General features: G+C 39.6%; 1 protein-coding gene across 3 annotated transcripts in view; it reads left to right on the top strand.

Moving 5' to 3' along the window:
• The window catches only part of CFH (complement factor H), a 133,598-nt gene that overhangs the window by 71,136 nt on the left and 44,125 nt on the right, over positions 1 to 18,337 (top strand). For all 3 annotated transcript variants that reach the window (XM_024975973.2, NM_001033936.1, XM_024975974.2), the window contains 1 exon segment: positions 17,950 to 18,132. In XM_024975973.2, coding sequence (XP_024831741.1) covers positions 17,950 to 18,132 — 183 coding nt within the window.

Raw genomic sequence — 18,337 nt, 5'->3', positions numbered from 1 at the left:
TTGATACCTTAATTTCTCTTTCTGATGTTCCATTGTTAGTACAAAGGAATGCAAGTGATTTCTGTGTATTCATTTTGTATGATGTCAGTTTGCTAAATTCACTGATTACCTCTAGTAATTTTCTGAACATATCTTTAGGGTTTTCTGTGTATAATATTGTCTGTCTGCAAACAATGAGAGTTTTGCTTCTTCTTTTCCAATCTGGATTCCTTTTATTTCTTTTTCTTCTCTGATTGCTGTAGCTAGGGCTTCCAAACAATGTTGACTAATAGTGGTGAGAGTGGGCACCCTTGTCTTTTCCTGATCTCACAGGGAATGCTTTCAGTTTTTCACCTTTGAGAATAATGTTTGCTCTGGGTTTCTCATATATGGGCCTTTATTATGTTAAGGTAGATTCCTTCTTTGCTCATTTTTTGAAGAGTATTTATCATAAATGGGTACTGAATATTTTCAAAGGCTTTTTCTGCCTCTATTGAGATGACCATATGGTTTTATCTTGCAATTTGTTAATATGGTATATCACGTTGATGGATATACACAAGTATATTATAGAATGCTTGCATCCTTGCAATTAACCCAACTTGATCATAGTGTGCTATCTTTTTAATGTATTTTTGAATTTTGTTTGCTAGAGTTTTGTTGAGGATTTTTCCATCTATTTTCATCAATGATATTGGCCTGTACTTTTCTTTTTTGTGTTGTCTTTGTCTGGTTTTGGTATTAGGGTGATAACGGCCTTGTAGAATGAGTTTGGAAGCGTTCCTTCCTCTGCAGGTTTTTGAAAGAGTTTGATAAGAATAGGCATTAGCTCTTCTCTAAATGTATGAGAGAATTCACCTGTGAAACTCTCTGGCCCTGTGCTTCAATTTTTGGGGAGTTTCTTAAATCACATTTTCAATTTCAGTGCATGTAATTGGCTTGTTCATAGTTTCTATTTCTTCCTGGTTCAGTCTTGATAGATTGAACTTTTCTAAGAATACATCCATTTCTTTCAAGTTGTCCATTTTATTGGCATATAGTTGCTCATAGTAGCCCCTTATGATCCTTTGTATTTCTGTGTCGTCTGTTACCCTCTCCTTTCTCGTTCCTAATTTTGTTGATTTAATTCTTCTCCCATTTTTTCTTGATGGATTTGACTACTTGACAGTTTTGTTTATCTTCTCAAAGAAGCACCTTTCAGTTTTATTAATCTTTACTAATGTTCCTTCGTTTCTTTTTCATTTATTTCTGATCTGATCTGTAGAATTTCTTTCCTTTTACTAACTTTTTTTTTTTTAATGTCCTTCTTTATCCAGTTGTTTTAGGTGTAAAGTTAGGTTGTCTATTTGATGTTTTTCTTTTTTCTTGCTATAAACTTCCCTCTTAGAACTGTTTTGTTGCATCCCATAGTTTTTGAGGTGTCATGTTTTCATTGTCATTTGTTTCAAGAATTCTTTGATTTCCCTTTTGATTTCTTCACTTACCTGTTCATTATGTAAAAGCATATTGTTTAATCTCCAAGTGTTTGTGTTTTTTACTGTAATTGGTATCTAGTCTCATAGTATTGTGGTCAGAAAAAATGCTTCATAGAGTCTCAATTTTTAATAATTTACTGAGGTTTGATTTTGGGGCCCAATATAGTCTATCCTGGAAAATGTTCCAAGCACACTTGAGAAGAAGGTGTGTTCTTTTGGATTTGTGTGGAAAATGCTAAAGATATCAATTAGGTCCCTTTGGTCTAATGTTTCATTTAAGGTTTGTGTTTCCTTGTTGAGATCTTCCCTGGTGGCTCAGAAGTTAAAGTGTCTGCCTGCAATGTGGGAGACCTGGGTTTGATCCTTATTAATTTTCTGTTTTGATGATCTGCCCATTGGTATAACTGGGGTGTTAACATCCCTTACCATGATTGTGTTGCTGTCAATTTCCCTTTTTACGTTTGTTAGTATTTGCCTTATGTACTGAGGTGCTTCTGTGCTGGGTACATAGATGTTTAGAATTTTGTCTTCTTTTGGGATTGATCCCTTGATCAATATGTAATGTCCCTTCTTTATCTTGTATAATATTTTTATCTTAAAGTCAATTTTGTCAGAAATGAGAATTGCCACTCCAACTTCCTTTTGATTTCCATGTGCTTGGAATATGTTTTCCATCCTTTTACTTTCAGTCTGTATGTGTTTCTAGGTCTGAAGTGGGTCTCTTGTAGACAGCCTATATATGGGTCTTGTTTTCTATCCATTCAGCCAATCTGTGTCTTTTGGTTGGAGAGTTTAATCCATTTACATGTAAAGTAATTATTTATATATTACTATTAGCATTTTACTATTATAATATAATATAATGCTGTATGTTCCTATAGCATTTTAAAAATTAATATATTTATTTTAATTGGAGGCTAATTAATTGACAATATTGTAGTGGTTTTTGCCATATGTTGACATGAATCAGCCATGGGTGTACATGTGTCTCCCATCCTGAAGCCCCCTCCCACCTCCCTCCCCATTCAATCCCTCAAAGTCATCCCAGTGCACTGGCCCTGAGCCCCTTGTCTCATGCACCAAACCTGGACTGGCAGTCTATTTCACGTATTATAATATGCATGTTTCAATGCTATTCTCTAAATCATCCCACCCTTGCCTTCTCCTACAGAGTTGAAAAGTCTGTTGTTTACATCCTGTCTCTTCCACTGTCTCACATATAGGGTCATCATTAACATCTTTTCTAAATTCCATATATATGCCTTAATATGCTGTACTGGTGTTTTCCTTCTGACTTACTTCACTCTGTATGCTGCTGCTGCTAAGTCACTTCAGGCATGTCCGACTCTGTGTGACCCCATAGGCGGCAGCCCACCAGGCTCCCCTGTCCCGTGGGATTCTGCAGGCAAGAACACTGGAGTGGGTGGCCATTTCCTTCTCCAGTGCATGAAAGTGAAAAGTGAAAGTGAAGTCACTCAGTCGTGTCTAACTCTTAGTGACTGCATGGACTGCAGCCTACCGGGCTCCTCCATCCATGGGATTTTCCAGACAAGAATACTGGAGTGGGGTGCCATTGCCTTCTCCATCACTCTGTATAATAGGCTCCATTTTCATCCACCTCATTAGAACTGATTCAAATGCATTTTTTAATCACTGAGTAGTGTTCCATTGTGTATACATACCACAGCTTTCTTATCCATTAATTTGTGAATGGGCATCTATGTTGCTTTCATGTCTTAGCTATTGTAAACAGTGCTGTGATGAACATTGGGGTACATGTGTCTCTTTAAATTCTGGATTCTTCAGTGTGTATGCCTAGCAGTGGGATTGCTGGATCATATGGCAGTTCCATTTCCAGTTTTTTAAGGAATCTCCACAGTATTCTCCATAGTAACTGTACTAGTTTACATTCCCACAAACAGTGTAAGAAGTTCCTTTTTCTCCATACTCTCCAGAATTTATTGTTTGTAGACTTTTTGACAGCAGCCTTTCTGACCAGCATGAGATGGTACCTCATTGTGATTTTAATTTGCATTTCTCTGATAATGAGTAATGTTGAACATCTTTTCATATGTTTGTTAGCCATCTGTATGTCTTTCAGAGAAATGTCTGTTAGTTCTTTGGCCCATTTTTTGATTGGGTCATTTATTTTTCTGTAAATTGATCTACATGAGCTGGTTTAATAGTGTGGAGAATAATTCCTTGTCAGTTGCTTTGTTTGCTATTATTTTCTCCCATTCTGAAGGCTATCTTTTCACCTTATAATTTCCTTCGTTGTGCAAAACCTTTTAAGGTTAATTAGGTCCCATTTGTTTATTTTTTCTTCTATTTCCATTACCCTGGGAGGTGGGTCATAGGGGATCTTGCTGTGATTTAGGTCAGAGCGTGGTTTGCCCATGTTTTCCTCTAGGAGTTTTATAGTTTCTGGTCTTACATTTAGATCTTTAATACATTTTGAGTTTATTTTTGTGTATGGTGTTAGAAAGTGTTCTAGATTCATTCTTTCACAAGTGGTTGACCAGTTTTCCCAGCACCACTTGTTAAAAAGATTGTCTTTTCCCCATTGTATATTCTTGCCTCCTTTGTCAAAGATAAGGTTTCCATAGGTGCGTGGGTTTATCTCTGGGCTTTCTATCTTGTTCCATTGATCTATGTTTTTGGCATTGTGCCAGTACCATGCTGTCTTATTGACTGTAGCTTTGTAATATAGTCTGAAGTTAGGTAGGTTGATTCCTCCAGTTCCATTCTTATTTCTCAAGATTGCTTTGTCTATTCGAGATTTTTTTGTATTTCCATACAAATTGTGAATTTATTTATTCTAGTTCTCTGAAAAATGCCATTAGTAGCTTATTAGGAGTTGCATTGAATCTATAGATTGCTTTCTGTAGTATACTCATTTTCACTATATTGATAATTCTGATCATGAACATGGTATATTTCTACATCTATTTGTGTTCTTTGAGTTTTTCATCAATGTTTTATAGTTTTCTATATATAGGTCTTTTGTTTCTTTAGGAAGATTTATTCCTAACTATTTTATTCTTTTCACTGCACTGGTGAATGGAACTGTTTCCTTAATTGTTTCCTTAATTTCTCTTTCTGTTTTCTCATTGTTAGTGCAAGGGATTTCTGTGTGTTAATTTTATATCCTGCAATGGCTGCCGTCTGTGGGGTCGCTCAGAGTCAGACACGACTGAAGTGACTTAGCAGCAGCAGCAGCAGCTCTAGTAATTTTCTGGTAGTGTCTTTAGGGTTTTCTATGTAGAGGATCATGTCATCTGTAAACAGTGAGAGTTGTACTGCCGGGGTCCAGCCCCGGTGGATCCAGAGAATTCGAAGCGGGGACGGCGTCGGCGAGGATCAGGAAACAATTGCTTAATTTAACGTTAATTAAGGATATAAAGAGTAATAGAATGAGGATAGCTCAGTAGGAAAATTCAGTGGAGAAAAGAGGCTGAATAATTCAGCCAGAAGGTAAGAGAAAGAACGACATGGTGAGACCGTTTTGGTGAACAAGGCCCGCACTTTATTTTCCAAAGTAGTTTTTATACCTTAAGTTATGCATAGAGGATAATGGGGGAAGGGGTAGAGTCATGCAGCAAGCCAGGCTTTCTTCCTGCAAACTTATCATATGCAAAAGCTTAGGTGATTTGCATCATCTTCTGGCCCGGAGGCCTGTTAACATTTTAAGACCCTTTCTTCAGAAAACTTATTTTTCTCTAAAGGTGATAAGTCAAGCGCCACCCTCCAAAAACATTAGATAAAGTTGCATTCCTACAGAGCGAAGGTGTGGTGGGCTATAACAAGAAAAAGAATTAACTCAAGGGTCGCAGGTTACAAACATTAAAGCCACTATTTACACCAATTATATTAATCAATACACTGCCAGGGTCACAGCAGGTAAGGGATATGGAAACTTAGCAGCAAACATTGGCCCAAAAAGTGAAAACCCTTCACCAATACAATTTCTAATCAATCTTTTAACTACTCAAAAGAATCTGTGTTTAGACAGTTTAGAACATCTCCTGCCTCTCACAGTTGGGAGGCTCTGAACAATCACATGTGGCCGGAAAAAACCTATTCAGGCAGGCTAGAGGACTTCCAAAGGAGTTTGTAGGTTGAAACACTGTCACACCCAGGAATTATTAACTGGAGCTGTAAGCTAACTCTTTCTTCAGAGAGAGGTAGTGGGGGACAGCCCCCCGTAAACTCAGAGGTGTAGGTGAAAGCACAAAGCAGAAAGTAGGCAGACTCTGGTTTTGGGGGTATATGCTCGAGAATTTCCAGGGGGACTCCTGAAGCTCGATCCCGCCTTTGCGTATGCCAAGCCTCCTTCCTCATGACCTTTGTCATGGGCGGAGTTCCTCACCCTGGCTCCCGGCAGTGATAGAATTCCAGTTGAGCTATTCCAGATCCTGAAAGATGATGCCGTGGAAAGTGCTGCACTCAATATGCAATATGCAATATGCACTCAATATGCAATATGCCGGCTCCCGGCATTGTATTACTTTTTCCTGGTCTGGATTCTGTTTATTTCTGTTTTCTCTTCTGATTTCTGTGGCTAAAACTTCCAAAATTATGTTGAATAGTAGTAGTGAGAGTGGGGACCTTTCTCTTGTTTCTGACTTTAGGGAAAATACTTTCAAGATTTCACCATCGAGGGTAAAGTTTGCTGTGGGTTTATCATATATGGCCTTTATTATTCTGAGTTATGTTCTTTCTATGCATGGTTTCTGGAGGGTTTTTATCATAAGTGGATGTTGAATTTTGTCAAATGCTTTCTCTGCATATATTGAGATAATCATATGGTTTTTATCTTTTAATTTGTTAATGTGGTGTATCACATTGATTGATTTGTGAATAATGAAGAATCCTTGCATCCTTGGAGTAAAGCCCACTTGGTGATGGTGTATGATTTTTTTCATATGTTGTTGAATTTTATTCCCTAAAATTTTTTTAAAGGATTTTTGCATCTATGTTCATCAGTGATATTGATCTGTAGTTTTCGTTTTTTGTGACATATTTGTCTGGTTTTGGTATTAGGGTGATGGTGGCCTCATAGAATGAGTTTGGAAATTTTACCTTCCTCTGCAATTTCCTGGAAGAGTTTGAGTAGGATAGGTCTTCTCTAAATTTTTGGTAGAATTCAGCTGTGAAGCCATCTGGTCTTGGGCTTTTGTTTACTGGAAGATTACTGATTACAGTTTCATTTCCATGCTTGTGATGGGTCTGTTAAAATTTTATCTTTCTTCCTGGTCCAGTTTTGGAAGGTTAGACTTTTTTAAGAATTCGTCCATTTCTTCCAAGTGGTCCATTTTATTGTCATAAAGTTGCTGATAGTAATCTCTTATGATCCTTTGTATTTCTGTGTTGTCTGTTGTGATTTCTCCATTTTCATTTCTAATTTTGTTGATTTGATTCTTCTCCCTTTGTTTCTTGATGAGTCTGGCTAATGGGTTTTTCTATTTTATTTATCTTCTCAAAGAACCAGCTTTTAGTTTTGTTGGTTTTTGCTATAGTCTCCTTTGTTTCTTTTTCAATTACTTCTGCCCTAATTTTTTTGAGTTCTTTCCTTCTACTAAACCTGGGGTTCTTCATTTCTTCTTTTTCTAGTTGCTTTAGGTGTACAGTTAGGTTATTTATTTGATTTTTCTCTTGTTTCTTGAGGTAAGCTTGTAATGCTATGAACCTTACCCTAGCACTGCTTTTACTGAATCCCTTAGGTTTTGTGTTGTCATGTTTTCATTTTCGTTCATTTCTATGCATATTTTGATTTCTTTTTTGATTTCTTCCGTGATTTGTTGGTTATTCAGAAGCATGTTATTTAGCCTCCATATATTTGTATTTTTTATAGTTTTTTTCTCCCCCCCCCCCATAGTTGACATCTAATCTTACTGCATTGGGATCAGAAAAGATGCCTGGAATGATTTCAATTTTTTGAATTTACCAAGGATAGATTTATGGCCCAGTATGTGATCTATCTTGTAGAAGGTTCCATGTGCTCTTGAGAAAAAGGTGAAATGCATTGTTTGGGGGTGAAGTGTCATATAGATATTCTTAGGTCTAACTAGTCCATTGTATCATTTATAATTTGTGTTTCCTTGCTAATTTTCTGTTTAGTTGATCTATCCATAGGTGTGAGTGGGATATTAAAGTCTCCCACTATTATTGTGTTACTGTGAATTTCCCCTTTCACACTTGTTAGCATTTGCCTTACATATTGTGGTCTGCCTATGTTGGGTGCATATATATTTATAATTATTATATCTTCTTCTTGGATTGATCCTTTGACCACGTCCTTCTTTGTCGTTTTTCATGGCCTTTATTTCAAAATCTATTTTATCTGATATGAGTATTGCTGCTCCTGCCTTTTTGGTCTGCATTTGCTTGAAATATATTTTTCCCGCCCTCTACTTTCAGTCTGTATGTGTCCCTTTTTTTGAGGTGGGTCCCTTGTAGACAGCATATATGTGGGTCTTGTTTTTGAATCCATTCAGCCAGTCTTTGTCTTTTGGTTGGGGCATTCAACGCATTTACATTTTGGGTAATTATTGTTAAGTATGATCTCATTGCCATTTATTTTGTTGTTTTGGATTCGAGTTTATAAACCTTTATAGCTTCCCTTGTAGCTCAGTTGGTAAACAATCTGGCTGCAGTGCAAGAGACCCGGGTTTGATCCCTGGTTTGGGAAGATCCCCTGGAGAAGGAAATGGCAACCCACTCCAGTATCCTTACCTGGAAAATCTCATGGACAGAGGAGCCTGGTGGGCTGCCGTCCATGGGGTCGCAAAGAGTAGGGCATGACTGAGCGACTAACACTTACTTACTTATAAACCTTTTCTGTGTTTCCTGTCTAGAGAAGTTCCTTTATCATTTGTTGAAGAGCTGGTTTGGTGGTTCTGAATTCTCTCAGGTTTTGCTTGTCTGTAAAGCTTTTCATTTCCCCTGAATATTTGAATGAGATTCTTACTGGGTATAGAATGTGGGTTGTAGGTTTTTCTCTTCCATCACTTTAGGAATGTCCTGCCAATCCCTTCTGGCCTGAAGAGTTTCTGTAGAAAGATCAGCTGTTATCCTTATGGGAACCCCCTTGTGTGTTATTTGTTGGTTTTCCCTTGCTGCTTTTAATATTTTCTCTTTGTATTTGATCTTCATTAATTTGATTAATATGTGTCTTGGGGTGTTTCACTTTGGGTTTATCCTGTTTTGGACCCTCTGGCTTTCTTGGACTGGGTGGCTATTTCCTTCCATATTTTAGGGAAGTTTTCAAGTATTATCTCCTTAAGTATTTTCTCATGGCCTTTCTTTTTGTCTTCTTCTGGGACTCCTATGATTCAAATGTTGGGGTGTTTAACATTGTCCCAGAGGTCTCTGATGTTGTCCTCATTTCTTTTAATTCTTTTTTCCTCTCTGCTTCATTTATTTCCACCGTTCTATCTTCTACCTCACTTATCCTATCTGCTGCTTCAGTTATTCTATTGTTGATTCCCTCCAGAGTTCTTTTGATCTTATTTATTGCATTATTCATTATTGATTGACTCTTTTTTATCTCTTCTAGGTCTTGTTAAACATTCTTGCATCTTCTCAATCCTCGTTTCTAGTCTATTTATCTGTAACTCCATTTTGTTTTCAAGATTTTGGATCATCTTTACTATCATTATTCTGAATTCTTTTTGAGATAGACTCCATATCTCCTCCTCTTTTGTATGATTTTTTGGGGATTTATCATGTTCCTTTACTGGCTGAATATTTCTCTACCTTTTCATTTTGTTTAGATTGTTCTTTCTGGGGTGGCCTTTCTGTATGCTGGAAGTTTGTGGTTCCTCTTTATTGTGGAGGTTGCACCCTGTGGGTGTGGTTGGTCGTTTGGCTTGTCAAGGTTTCCTGGTTATGGAAGCTTGCATCCGTGTTCTGGTGGGTGGAGCTGAATCTCTTCTCTCTGAGTGCAGTGAAGTGCCCAGTAGTGAGTTTTGAGCTGTCTCTGGGTTTGGTGTGACTTTGGACAGCCTGTATATTGAAGCTTAGGGCGATGTTCCTGTGTTGCTGGAGAATTAGCATGGTATGTCTTGCTCTGGAACTTGTTGACTCTTGGATGGAACTTGGTTTCAGTGTAGGTATGCAGGGTTTTGGATGTGCTCTTGTTGGTTAATGTTCCCTGGAGTCAGGAGTTCTCTGGTGTTCTCTTACCTCTGGCTTTCAGTCTTAATCTTACAGTAGCCTCAAGACTTCTCCATCCATACAGCACTGCTGATAAAACATCTAGATAAATGGTGAAAAGAGTCTCCACAGTGAGGGACACCCAGAAAGGTTCACAGTTACATGGAGAAGAGAAGAGGGAGGAGGAAGATAGAAGTGACCAGGAGGTGAAGAGGGGAATCAAAAGGGGAGAGAGCAGTCTAGCCAATAATCAATTCTGTATGTGCTGTCCACAGTCTGGAACACCCAGAGAGGTTCATGGAATTAAATAGAGAAGAGAAGAGGGAGAAGAGAGATAGAGGTGTCCATGAGGAGAAGAGGGGCAGTCAAAAGGGAGAGACCAATCTAGCCTGTATCAGTTCCCTAAGTGTTCTCCACAGCCCGGAACACCCAGAGAGATTCACAGTTAAGTAGAGAAACGTATGGGGAGGGAGGAGATAGAGGTGACCCGGGGGACAATAGGGAGAGTTAAAAGGGGAGAGAGCAATCAAACCAGTAATCACACCCCTAAGTAAAAATGGGTACTGAAGATTAGATTCTTAAAGGTACACAATTGATAACAGATACTAAAAAGCAAAGATTAAAAATCTAGAGTAGAGGTTAGACTCTGAAAAATACAACATTAAAAATACAAAACCAATCACAAATTATAAAAAATACATATATGAAATTTGCTTTAAAAAATAGGGTCTTTTTTGCAAGATAATAGTAGGTTATAAAAATGAAAATTAAAGGTGTAATAAAGAACTGAAAAATTAAAAAAAAAGATAATAGTAAAAATATATCTAGGAATTTCTCTGGAGCTGTTGAGGGTAGTGTGGGGTCAGTTCAGTTTCAGATAGTTCCTTGTTCCAGCTTATACTTCTTTTCAAGGTCTATAGGCCCCCTCCAGTGCTTAGTCAATGCTAACTACAGGGTTTCAATCTGTTGTGCCTGTCACTTTGAGAGCAGTTCCCTGTTACTTGTTTATTTTGGCTTCCACTGTTTGTAAGTCTCTTCAGTGTCTAATTTCCACCTTGATGCAAGGGGGCGAAGGTGGTCACTTGTTTAGGTTCACTTGTTCAGTCGTGCTGTGGGGAGGGAGGAATACTGCAAACAAATATCACTGGTGTGTGTGGGGAGTGCTCACAGTGTATGGACCACACTGGGTTGCCCTAGCTCATGGTGCCTGTGCTTTCCCTGTCTACACTGCTCAGACTCCAGGTTGCTTCGAAGGGGAACTTTCCAAAGCGGGCCCTACGTTGCGTGCACTTCCCAGGTCTAAGCTGCTCAGGTTCAGGTTCTCCACAAAGGCATAGCCTCGGCTGGGCCTGCATTTTGTGCCCTTCCCAGGTCTCAGGAGCTCAGGCAACCAGGTGCTTGGAGAGCACACTGTCCCAGGTGTGCAGTGATCTTATCACCTCTCTGGTCCCAGTCGCTTGGTTTACTGGGTGTGCCGCAAGAGCACCGTCACAGGTGTGCCGTGTGTCTCCTCTCGGGGGCTGATCTCAGGTTGCAACCCTCCTGGCAGATGTCAACCATCTAATATCCCAGGAATACGTGGTTTGCAACTGGGAGCCTGCTCCCACTTTGGTGGAGGATGCCATCTCTGGGGCCAAAGTTGCCCCTCGCCTTCCAGCTCTGGCTGTCGCCTGCCTGCCTCTCTGCCTCCGATGTGGGGGAGGAGCCGGTAGGCAGCCTGCTAGCTCTCCTTTGGCATTTGATCAATCCTTTGTTCTGTGAGCGGGCCAGGATGTGGCTTAGGTTAGAGCTTTTCTTTCTCTCTCTCTCTCTCTTTTTCCCCTCTCTCTCTCTGTCTGTCCTACAGTTTGGGTTGCTATCTCACGTTAGCTCCCTCAGATTGTCCTCAGGGCATTCAGGACTGGTCCTTAACCCTAAGCAATGCAACAGTGCCTCCCCCACTTGCTGGTGGCAGACGTGAGCATCTTGAGCTATTTCTCCACTTGGAGTTTTGGTTAAGGCACATATTCTGTGTTTTTTTTTTTTTCCCCCTCCCTGTTATGTTGCCCTCTTCCTGGTGGCTCAGAGGTTAAAGCATCTGGCCGCAATGTGGGAGACCTGGGTTCAATCCCTGGGTAGGGAAGATCCCTTGGAGAAGAAAATGGCAACCCGCTCCAGTATTCTTGCCTGGAAAATCCCATGGACAGAGGACCCTGGTAGGCTACAGTTCATAGGGTCGCAAAGTGTCGGACACAACTGAGTGAGTTCACTTTCTTTCTTTCTTTCACTTTATGTTGCCCTCTGAGATTCTAAAACTCCCCACAGACCCACTGGTGAGAGGGTTTCCTGGTGTTTGGAAACTTCTCCCCCTTCACGACTCCCTCCCCAGGACTGGTCTCTGTCCCTAACTCTTCTGTCTCTCTTTTTGGCTTTTATATTTTGTCCTATCTCCTTTGGAAGAGAATGGGCTACCTTTCTGGGTGCCTGGTGTCCTCCGCCAGTGTTCAGAAGTTGTTTTGGGGAAGTTGCTCAGCATTTAAATGATCTTTTGATGAATTTGTGGGGGAGAAAGTGATCTCCCCGTCCTATGCCTCCGCCATCTTAAGACCGCTCCCCACTTAGCATTTTCTTAATTGTTTTGGGTTTTTTGTAGGTCTTTCCTTTGTCTTATGCTTATTGCCTGTATGTCTCTTTAATATATGTTGTAAAGCTGGTTTGGTGGTGCTAAAATCTCTTAACTACTGCTTGTCTGTAAAGGTTTTAATTTTCCATCAATTTTGAATGAAATCCTTGCCAGGTAAAGTAATCTTGCTTGTAGATTTTCCCCTTTCAGTACTTTAAATATATCCTGCCATTCCTTTCTGGCCTGTAGGATTTCTGCTGAAACATCAGCTGTTAATTGAATGCTTTTCCCTTGTGTGTTACTTGTTGCTTTTCCCTTGCTGCTCTTAATATTCTTTCCTTGTGTTTAATTTCTATTGGTTAGTATGTGTCTTGACATGTTTCTGCTTGGATTTATCCTGTATTGGACTCTCCGTGCTTCTTGAACTTGATTGACTATTTCCTTTCCCATGCTGGGAAGGTTTTCAACTATAGTATCTTCAAAAAAAATTCTCAGTGCCTTTCTTTTTCTCTTCTTCCTTTGGGACCTCTATAGCTCAAATGTTGGTGTGTTTAATACTGTCCCAGAGGTCTCTGAAGCTCTCCTCAATTATTTTTATTCTTTTTGCTTTATTCTGCTCATCAGCAACTATTTCAACCATTCTATCTTCCAGCTCACTGTTCCATTCTTCTGCTTCAGTTAATCTATTATTGTTTCCTTCTATAGTATTTTTAATATCAGTAATTGTGTTATTCATCTTTCTTTGTTTATTCTTTATTTCTTCTATATCCTTGGTAATTGTGTTAATTGTGTTGATTGCTTCTTGGCATTTTATGCCTTCTATTTTCAAGGTTTTGGAACATCTTTACCATCATTATTCTGAATTTTTTTTCAGGTATTTGAACTATTTCCTCTTAGCGTTTTTTTTTTTTTTTTTTTTGGTCTTGTGTGCTTCTAGTTTGTTCCTTTATTGAGCAATATTTTTTGTACCTTTTCTTTTTTTTCTCTTTTACGTTGTTGCATTTGATGTCTCCTTTTCTCAGGCTTTCAGGTCGAATTCCTCCTTCCTTTTGGTTTCTGCCCTTGCTGTGTAAGGTTGTGCCAGTGGTTTGTGTAGGCTTCTTTTTGGTGTGACCTTTGTTTGTACTCTGGTGAAAGGAGTAAGTTTTTTTTTTTTTTTCCTTCTGATGGGCAGGGCTGTATGAGGTGGCAATCCTGTTTACTGATGACTGGGTTTGTGTTTTTATCTTGTTTGTTGTTTGGGTGAGGCATCCTACACTGGGTGCTGCTGGCAGTTGGGTGATGCCAGGTGTAGACAAGTGGAGGCCTTTATGGGAGTTCTCACTAATAAATACTCCCTGGGGTTAGGAGTTTTATGGCAGGCTAGAGTCTGTCAGTGCTCCCACTGCAAAGGCTCTGGGCCTGATCTCTGGCCAGGGAAGTGAGATACCACAGGTGGTTTGTAATGGCATTAAAGGGGATAAAACAAACACAGTAAAACAAGAAATGGACTACAAACCTCAGACAAATGGCAGATACAAAATCAGGCAAGTACTAACAAAAACATGGGAAATATACACACATAAACAAAACCAAAACAGTGAAAAAAAAAAAAAAGTAGAAGAGATTGATTCAGTGAGCATAGGAAAGTAAGAATGGTATCAACTAGTTATTAACAAATCTGACTAAAAGCGTAAACTGGAAAACAAAACCAAAGCCATAGATCAACTGGGGAATAAAACAACTAAAGCAAACAGACTAATGAACATAATGAGGAAAAGTGAGAAAAGGAAAAAAAGAAAGAAAGGCTAGAAAAGCAAATTTAAATAGAGGTAGACAAAGAAGTTTTACATATATTAAAGAAAAACAACAACAGAAAAAGAATAAGAAAAGCAAGCAAAAGAATATATGTGGAAAAATAGTGATAATAATTTTTTTAAAGCTTTGAAAATTAAAGAGGAAAACAACCCTCAAAACCACAAAAGACCAATGTAGAGGCAGAAGTATTTAAAGGAAATTAAATGTGTGGTTAAAAAATTTTCTCAAAAGTGTAAATAGATTTAATTGTAGTATTAAAATCAACAGCTACAACAACAGAGAGCAAAAAACAAGTAAAAATTTAAAAACCCAGTAGCAACTACTAAATAAATTAAAATATAAGAATAATAAATATTTTTCTTGGATCATCTGTCAGCATCCTTTTCCTCAATGTGAGTCACAGTCTACCTCACCTCCCTAGGATGCCCTCTGGTTCTGGGCTGGTCTCTTACCTGTTGTGGCCGCAGCTCAGACTCTGATCTGGTCCTACTCTTGCATGTTCTTGCTCTGATGTCCACATCTGCCAGTGCTAGTGTGTTTTCTTTTGCAGGAACTCTCATTGTCCTTTATATATTCCATAGATACAAAGTCTGCCAGGTGATTATGCGGATTCAATCTTCAGCTTGTACCACTGGTGGGAATGTTTTGGTTCTATTCCTTAGACACCTGCCCCTGGATTTCACTTGTGGTTTTATCTTCACCTTTGCATGTGACTCGTCCACAGGAGTTTACTCCTGAGGCTTCCCTGGAGGACTTGGGTGTGCCCCAGGGAGGACTGAATGTGGAGGTGGTGCAGTTGCTTGGATTGCAGGAGCCCTGGCAGTACCAGGTACTAAGGGGAGCCACTGGGTAGGAAAGCAGGAAATATGATGCCCTTAGGGTTTTTGTAGCCTCTGGTTACTCTGTCTTTGTGGGATTGAGCTAGGGAGTGACACAGGAGCTTGGATAATGGGAACCATGAAAACACCGGATACTTAGCTGTGGCTATTGTCACAGGAGGTATGTGACTATTAGGGATTTTTCTAGCTTCTGACAGCTCTGCCCAGTGAGGATTGAGCATGGAGGTGACACAGCTGCTTGAATTTTGGGAACCCTGGCAGTGCCAAGCATGCAGGGAAACCAACTGACTCAGCTGTAGAAGCGATGGTCCTATTAGAGTCGTTTCCTAGCTTCTGGCACCTGGCCATCAGACGGCCTCTTTGGCTGGTCCTTCTCTGTTGCTTGACCCCTTCAGGCGCTTACAGGCCCCCCACTTGGGGTCATTGTCTGTTGTTCATCGTACCAGGGACTTAAAGATCACCCTGGCTCGAGTCCTTCTGTGTTACTTTGCACTTCAGGTCCTTAAAGGGCCACCCTCCCTGTGTTGTTTCAGCTGTCTGGTGCTGATATGTGCAGAGAGAGAGGCTATAGAGATGGCTGCACCCTCAGTGTGTGACTCAGCAGTATCACCCTGCCTCCAGGTTAACTGGCTTTGCTTCATAAGCATTTCCCACTGCGCTCTCCTCTCTCAGGTTCCTTCACACCATCTCCCTTCAGTCAATCCAATCTCTATGTTCCATCTCCAGCCTGAAGCACTTTCTAGGGGACTTGCATCCCTGTCTGGTGTAGGTACAGCTATGGCAAGGATTGTCTGTGTGATCCTCATTCCATTCAGACTCTCACTGGTCAGCTGCTTCACTCTCCAGCAGTCTCAGTGCTTCATCTCTGTCGCAAACATTTGCCCTCCCATGCAGCTCTGTCCCTGCTTCAGTTCCCAACCCCAGATGCAGATCCAGTTCTACTCACTCTCCTCTTTTTTTGCCCTGCTTCCTTTGTTCTGCTGAATGTTGCCTGGTTCTATATATTCTTTTCCAGTGGTCAGGTTCTCAGCTGGTGTTCTGCAAGATCTTCTGTGTCTGGAGGTGTATTCCTGATGTATCCGTGGAGAGAGATGTACTCTTCCGCCATCGTGGATCTCAGTGTATGGTATAGAGCCCACACCTCACTCCAAGTCAGGATTGCTGTGGGCGGTGTCAAACTTCGGTTGTTGGGTCAGGATAAAAAGCAATGGATATCTTGTTTTTCTCATTTGAACATACTTCTCAGTTGATCATTTTTCTTGACTCTCTGTGTTGATATCTGTGCATTAGACTAAACATCCACTTGTCCTAGTCTTTACAGATTGGCCTCAGTAGTATAACCTTTCCAAAATTCAGCCTTTTCAATCAGATTGGCCAGAATTTTGGTTACCTCTCTAACCTCTCTGCTCATCCAAACTTCTGAGTTTGTAGTCAGCCTTCTCCAGGATTCGAGAGTATGCAGTGATCTACAAGTCAGAATACTTGGTGAAACAGGCAATTGGAGTTTATCACCTAGCTCACTGGGCACTGAACTGGGGAGAGGAGCTGTGGCAAATGCCTGCATGCTACTTCAAACCCTGTGCCTTCTGCACCATGATTTAGCTCTCTGTAGTCCCCAGGCACAAATGCAAATTTTGGGTTTCATCAGCTCTCAAGGACAGGTTAGTTAGAAGCCAATTCCTCAGGCAGAGCTGGAAAAGATGAAGGTCCAGATGTGCTATCTCATTCCTTTCATGGAGAAACTGGGAGTTGCTCACTCTTCATTAAGCTAAGGGAAGACCTGTGCGAAGTGCTGGTACAGATTCATAACTGCCACTTCATTTCTGTTATCCTAGGAGACTGGAAATCCTAGGCCTCCCAGAGGCAGGTAAATTGGAAGCTGGACCCTGGTCTAGCATTTGCAAAATCAAAAATCTAGACTGTGGATCAAACTCCTTGCTCCTCCAGGAGAAGCTGGGAGTTGAGTGTTCCCTTCAAATTGTATGGTCCTCTGCTGCATGGATTTTATTGCAGGAATGTGTCTTAGTTTTCCCTGCCACTTAGGATTTTGGCATTTTCTCACTTGCCTTGAATGCAGAACTTCTCATCTACTGTTTCTATTTTGAATCGAAGGAGCTGATACACACATAGTTGTTAATTCAGTGTGTCTGTGGAGGGACGGAGAGGTCAAGATGGCCTATTCCACTCTCTTACTAATATCACTGCAGTGTTTCCAAATTGTATGTGTTGGGCTTGTTTGCTTTTCTATTTTCAGTTTTAAGGAAAAGCAATTATTGATTTTCATCTTTATCATTACTATTATTGCTATGTAATTTTAAAATTCCCCTCAGCACACTTTTGTGTCATCTCATAAATCATATAAAACTTTAATTATCATGGTTTTATTTTCATTCAATTCAAAATATTCAGTTTTCTCTTTTGACTTCTTCTTTATCCGTGAAGTACTAAAAAAATTAGCTGAATTCTATGAAGATGTCTAGTAGGTGACAGAATTGTACTTTTCCAAGTTTAGTTATTCATGGTTTGAAGGATCAGTATTTTGTCCTTAGTAAAATGAATGGATGTATTCATCTTTGTCATCTTCGTTGAACTCCATGTACTGATATGGCTTTAAGCACCCAGTTTTGATGATAGCATTTCAAATTCTCAGAGACAAAGGCTGGGGTAACAATGGTGGAAGATTCTGTGATCGTCACCTGATCTGTGTTCTGGGTTGTGTAAGAGATCCAGGCTAGACAATACTGTCATCAAGTCCCAGGAAAGGAAACCCATTGCTAAAAGATTTCTGACATGCTGTGGGATTCCAGATCCTTTAGACAAACAGATTTCTAATAATTTCCTAGAAGGAATTTGGAGTATTTTAAATCTTGTTTTGTTCTAGAAAACAGAAATCAAGTGTTTTGGTTTAATATCTTTGGAAACTCATAGTTTTGTTTTGTTTTGTTTTGTTTTCTCTTACACACGACCTTAAATGATTAGAAGTTTTCTTGGTTTATAGTCATAAGTGACTCCCCTTTTTTGTATCATTACCTTATTTGGGTCCTTATGAAATGTGTATCACATATATGCTTACCTTTTCTTTATGCTTTCTCCCTTTTAGAAACATGTTCAAAATCCAATATAAGGATTGAGAATGGATTTTTGTCTGAATCTACCTTTACGTATCCCCTAAATAAACAAACAGAATATAAGTGTAAACCAGGATATGTAACAGCAGATGGTAAGACATCAGGGTTAATTACATGTCTGAAAAATGGATGGTCAGCTCAACCTGTATGCATTAGTAAGTAATTCATTATCTTAGTATTCTTTATCTTGATGATAACTATACAGAAGTATTAACTTTGTTCTTTTGTCCTTTTTTCTTTCTTTTTTTAATTTTTTTGCTGGGGCAGGGTCATATGAAGTGTTTTGTGGTTCCATGGCTGTATTTGAAAAGATCAATTACAAAGCTTTGAAAAATGTACCTTTTTTTTTTTTTTGCCTTT

This window comes from Bos taurus, chromosome 16, assembly GCF_002263795.3.
Source record: "Bos taurus isolate L1 Dominette 01449 registration number 42190680 breed Hereford chromosome 16, ARS-UCD2.0, whole genome shotgun sequence".
Classification (NCBI taxonomy): Eukaryota; Metazoa; Chordata; class Mammalia; order Artiodactyla; family Bovidae; genus Bos; species Bos taurus.
Note: the sequence above shows the minus strand (reverse complement) of the source record. Positions and strands in the feature narration are given on the sequence as shown.